The following is a 5,491-nucleotide window of genomic DNA, read 5'->3' as shown; positions in this document are numbered from 1 at the left end:
ATCTGAGCCCATTGCAAGGCTGAGAGGGTAAGAGCTGGATTTAAATTTTGCAGAGGAAGTCTTACAGGGGAAGTAATTTTTTATTGTTTGATACTTTATTGAATGCAAAAGCAAGCTGTGCTACATTATACAGAGTTGAAGCAGGAGCCCAGGGAGAGGATGGCCAAGGCTTCCTGGGCAGGGAAGATGTGAGCCCCATAGTCCTGCTGAGTTGGGGGAAGATCAGCCCGTGTTCTGTCGGTTGCCATAGCCCCTGGGGTGAGTGTCCTTCCAGTCATCCCACTCTCGTGCTCTGTGCAGTTTTTGCTCATCATCCTCTTCCTCCTTTTCTTCTTGATCTTCCTGTTGCTGACCAGTTATCTTGAACTCCGCTGGTGCTGCCGTGGCTAACCCTTGATCTGGTAAGGCTCCATATTTCTGATGCTGCTCATACCAGTCACTCACCGTCATAGTTGCCAGACTTGGATAGCCGGCTCCGAATACTTTGGCTTGGGCCTTGCTCCGCGTGAGTATGAAGGGTGTCATCATTGGCTTCTCCCGAAGAGACGCTTGCTGAGAGGTTGATGCCTGTCTTGACGAGTCTTTTTCTTTCAGGATCTTTATTTCCTGGTCAATGCTCTCAGTCTCCTCTAAGCTGATACCAATCCACCTCCGAAGGTGAAGGAGATAATACTCACGAACACACTCGTCATCTGCCTGACCATCTTCCACAGCAGATTTCAGAGCAGACAACCTATGCTCCATCTCCTTCTTCTGCTTGAATCTCTCTATTTTAGCCTGTCTTTGAGATGCCATAGCAACGAGGTTAGGATAGGCCATGGAGGAACTAGCGGTGTTCTTTTCGGCTGAGTTGTTGGCGGTCTGGGGCAGCTGAAACTCTGCCACATGATAATAATGGCACTGAGTTAAGAAGTTTATAAAGTGTTCTCGAGCCTGCTGCAAATGCCCTAGGCGCTTGCTGGGGTTGACTTGTTTCATGGTGAGGGCTCCTTGCAACGCTGGCACCATCAGGTACTTCAGGTCGGTGGAAGCAATCTCTTCCAAATCTTCATTTCGGCTGAACAGATGGAGCTGCGATAACATTTCAGTCGCCTTCTGGAGTTCCTCGAGTCCCTTTGACACCTTATTCTGGATTATTCTGGAACCGGAGGGTTCAGTTGCTACTTCCACTTCTTCCAGAAGCTGCTGGCCGGTTTCGAACAATTCAGAGAGCCCCGGCAGCTCTAAGTCTTCCTTAGACGCAGCCATCTTGAGGTGAAGGAGGAACCCTGAGGGCTTCACTTCCGGGGTCAAAGGCCAATTTTTTTTTTTTTTTAAACTGGGATTGAATCCCATGGGCATTCTACCTCTGAGGTATTTTTTTAAAAATATTGAAACAGAGTCTCTCTAGGTTGACGAGAGTTTCACTACTTGCTGTGGCTGTCCCAGAACCTGCTCCCCTCCTGTTTTAGCATCCCAAGTACTGAGATTATAAGCATGTGCCACCACATCTAGCATAGTGGAATTTAAACTGTGGAGAATTCCTACATACAGAAAGCGCTTCAATAGGCACAGCGCAGCCTCAAGTACCCTGAACAAGCAGAACACTGTGGGGTAAAACATATTTCTTTCTTAAAAAAATGTACTTTTATGGGCGGGGGTGGTGGTGGTGGTGGCGCACGCTTGTAATCCCCGCGCTTGGGAGGCGGAGACAGGAGGATCGCACAGGTTCGAAGCCAGCCACGCTGGCTTGAGACCCTGTTTCCAAACAAAAATATATAAAGTAGGTCTGGGAGTGTAGCCCGGAGATAGAAGGGCTTCCAGGACCCCAGTACCACCAAAAAAACCCCCCAAAAAACAAAACAAAAAAAAACCAAAAAAACAACAAAAAAACCCAGAAAAAATATATAACTTTTATTAGTACAGTGGTTTTTTATTTTTATTAGTGTAGTCTCACATCATAATGAAATTCAGAGTGATAGGGACACACATGCACACAGCACTTCAATGTGTAGGCAAAAGGAAATTCTTTTTTCTTTAGGGTTTGACTGTGTTGTCCTCGGAATTAATGTTTGTCATTAGGAGTAGTGTGAGATCTAGAATTTTCCTATGAGATTCAAGAGGCCCATCTGCTCTCTTTTCCAGTAGGCAGGTTTGTGATGAGACCCAAATAGAAATATTTTAGTTTTTTTTCTTTTTTCTTTTTTTTTTTCGGTACTGGGGATTGAAACCAGGGACATTCTACCTCCAAGCTACACTCCAAGACATATCTTTTTTTATTCTTTATTTTGAAACACAGTCCCACTGAGTTTCAAAGGGCCTCACTAAGTAGCTGAGGCTGTCCTTAAACCTGTCTTAGCCTCCCAAATGCTGGGATTACAAGTGTTTACCACCATGCTTGGCTAAATTGTTTTTTTCCTAAGCCTTATATCACTGTCACAACTACTCAGCTTTGCTATTTTAGCAAGAAAACAGCCATAGACATACATAAATAAATGGGTCTGTCTATGTTCCAATAAAACTGTATTTACTTAAAAAAGGCAAGTTGACTTTGGCCCTTAAATGGTGAGGGTTTAGCATTTGTAGGTCTTTGTTTTTCTCCAGTTTAGAATGAATATTGGTCCTGGACCTGGTGTTCTGAGGCTGAAACTGTAAAGACTGAGATGTAGGGTCCAGGGGCCAGCTGAGTCCTTATAGTTGGACACATTGCTTTGAGAACAAAGCTTTATTCCAAAAAGGAAGCAAGGTAGTAATGTTTCACAGCACACAACTTTGAAGAAAGGCTTCCTATCAACTAGGTAGATATTTGAAATGCGGTAAGGCAGTAATTGCATTTAAATGTGTAAAAATTAGATTTTTAAGTTTCCAGAGAGGAAGTCTTGGCAATGACTGAGCTGGAGATGTGCTGCATTAGTTATGGTAAAACCATTTAATGGAATAGTATGTGGCTGTTAAGAGAACGCAGTGGCACACACTTGTAATCCCAGCATTCGGGAGGCTGAGACCAGAGGATCGCGGTTTGTGGACAACCTCAGCTACTTAGTGAGGCCCTCTGCAACTCAGTGAGACCCGGTTTCAAAATAAAGAATAAAATAAAAAAAAAATAGGGCAGGGGGTGTAACTTAGAGGTCAAACGCCCCTGGGTTCCATCTCCAGACCCCCCCAAATATATATATACAGAATCCTTTCCAAGGAATCGATACATGAGAAAAACCAAAGTAGGGATAGTTCAGCAAGAGTCTTGGGTTGAATCTTTGGAAGCAAAGATGGGGACAGGGAATCATATACTTTCTGGAGGGAGGCTCCCGGGAGAAGACTGTGAGCTGGGGAGAAAGCCAAGGATGCAGGTGGTTTCAGAGGTAATCAGCTTTAGCCATATCCCACAGGGAGCTCTATAGTGTGGAATACACCTGAGCTGTCTAACTATTTGCACACCTGTGTGGACTGCAGTGTGCCCTGGGGTGGAGAATTCTCTGTAGAAAAGGGCAACTGTGAACTCTTAGTCAATATTCTGCGCACTCAGAGACACAGAGAATGTGTGCACTGGCCAGAGGGACTCTGGACAGAGCTGCAGCTGTGCCTGCTGCAGGAGGCAGCTGCCACTTGTGGGAAAGAACATTTGTTCACATCTCTCTTTTTGAGCATGCTGGGGACCCAAAGAGCAGAGGCTATTATCCTGAAGTCCATGGATCCCTAAAGGCCATATTTCCTCTGCATCTTTTGAATTTTGGGGAGAGTACTAGGGATTGAACCCAGGGTTTTCTACCTCTGGGCTACATCCCCTCTAAAGGTTTTCTATCTCTGAGCTATAACTGGTTTCATCACTAAATTGACGAGGGTCTTGGTAAGTTACTGAGGCTGGCCTAGAACCTGTGATCCTCCTGTCTCAGCCTCCCAAATACTGGGATTACAGGGGTTTGCCATTGTGGTCTGGCTACTTTGTATTTTAATTAAATATTTTCAAACATTCTTCTGAGTGGGGGATCCACAGTCTTCATCAGACAGCTAAGGGATTTGTGGTATACATACATACATACATACATACACACACACACACACACATACACACACACACAGAGCAAGAAAGTGTTATCAGTATTTGCTTTGAGTTTCAGGGGTGGGGAAGGTAGATTCTAGGGGCTTAGGGTCAGAATTGAGAAAGTGGTTTTCTATTTTCATATCCTTTTATACTACTAAAATTTTGCCTATGTGCATGACTTATGTTCTATAAGATTTAAAACATGTATTCAAAATTACTTATTTCTCCAAAGAAGCAGGAAAGAAAGAGGAGCAAATATGGGGAAAGAATCCCTCAAATGAACCTGTTTTGTTTTTTTCCCTGAAATTTCAGTTCAATCTCATTTCCTGGGTTGCTTTTTCTGTTTATACCATTTCTCTGATTGCTTTCTTTCCTCTTCAAAAAGTCTCCTCCTATCTCTCTAATGCCTGCATTCGATTTTGGAGTTGATTTAATACACTTGGGTGGAATCTACATAATGATCTTTTACTAATTTTTGCCTTGACTCCTTTTCAAATGATCACAAAATGCAAAGTTGTTTCCTAGCATATACACATACGCTTGCAAAATAGACTACTTTAATTTGCATAATACTTTTTACGAGTCAAAAGCATGCCTTTAAACGAAGAAAATATTTTTATAATGACAATAAATCTGGGAGGCTGTTTCACACTCAAATTCTTTGAGGTTTTTAATCAGAATGGCTTGAGGACAGCATTTGATGTCTCCATTATTCACAGCACATTTATAAAAAGTCAGGATTTGCTAAATTCTACCTCTTGGGATTTTAAAATGGATGTGCACTCTCTACTACTTTTGTTGCCAAGGGAGAGCACATCTGCCCTGGAAAAGCTTCCCGTGGAGCGATGTCAGCAGAGATAAATGAATGAGAGTACATGCAGTTCTGGAATAATAGTGCAATTTGGCTAAAGGGTGACATCATCTTTTTGCCGTTGTATCTGTTATCCTAAGTAGCGATACGTCCACCCGAGCTAGAGAATGAATTGCAAGGACAGCAAGGTAGGGTGAAACAAAAAATGGAAAGCCAAATTTACAAAGAAGGGAGCCTTGACAAGATGCAGCTTTAAATACGTTTTTTTTCTTAGATAAGGGCTTGATCTGATTATCATATCACAATTTGCCATCATTTTGGATTAGGGGGAAAGATGCAAAGCTTATTTATCCTCATGGCTGGTTTGCTATAGATGCACATATGTACCATGGGAATATAATCAGGGACATTGTAATTGATGTTAGTGCGTAAAGGGCACATATAAATGTCAGCAAATAAAACGCTTTTATCAATTAAGCCCACTCACTGTGATGCCACATGACACCGGAGGGAGGAGCTGCTAGGTTGGATTTGGACACCAAAGAGGATGTCATCATCCTCCATGCTGAGGAACCCAAAGAATGTTTGGTGTCTGGGGAGGAGAGTTTGTGGCTCTGTATTAGTTCTAGAGGGGAATGGGTCAGTATTAATTCATTGCTTTT

At 42.9% G+C, this 5,491-nt stretch overlaps 1 protein-coding gene across 1 annotated transcript; it reads right to left on the bottom strand.

The window, feature by feature from the left end:
- Window positions 1–222: 222 nt before the first annotated feature.
- Window positions 223–1,291, bottom strand: LOC308271497 (immunoglobulin-binding protein 1-like; the record flags this gene model as incomplete). Its single annotated transcript, XM_080707890.1, has 1 exon — window positions 223–1,291. Exon 1 carries the CDS (start codon window positions 1,246–1,248, stop codon window positions 223–225), a length of 1,026 nt encoding a protein of 341 aa, XP_080564016.1. The 5' UTR covers window positions 1,249–1,291.
- Between the last annotated feature and the right edge of the window lie 4,200 nt (window positions 1,292–5,491).

This window comes from Muscardinus avellanarius (assembly GCF_963383645.1).
Source record: "Muscardinus avellanarius genome assembly, chromosome: 1".
Taxonomy (NCBI): Eukaryota; Metazoa; Chordata; class Mammalia; order Rodentia; family Gliridae; genus Muscardinus; species Muscardinus avellanarius.
The sequence above is the reverse complement of the archived record's forward strand: the minus strand, read 5'-3'. Positions and strand labels throughout refer to the sequence as shown.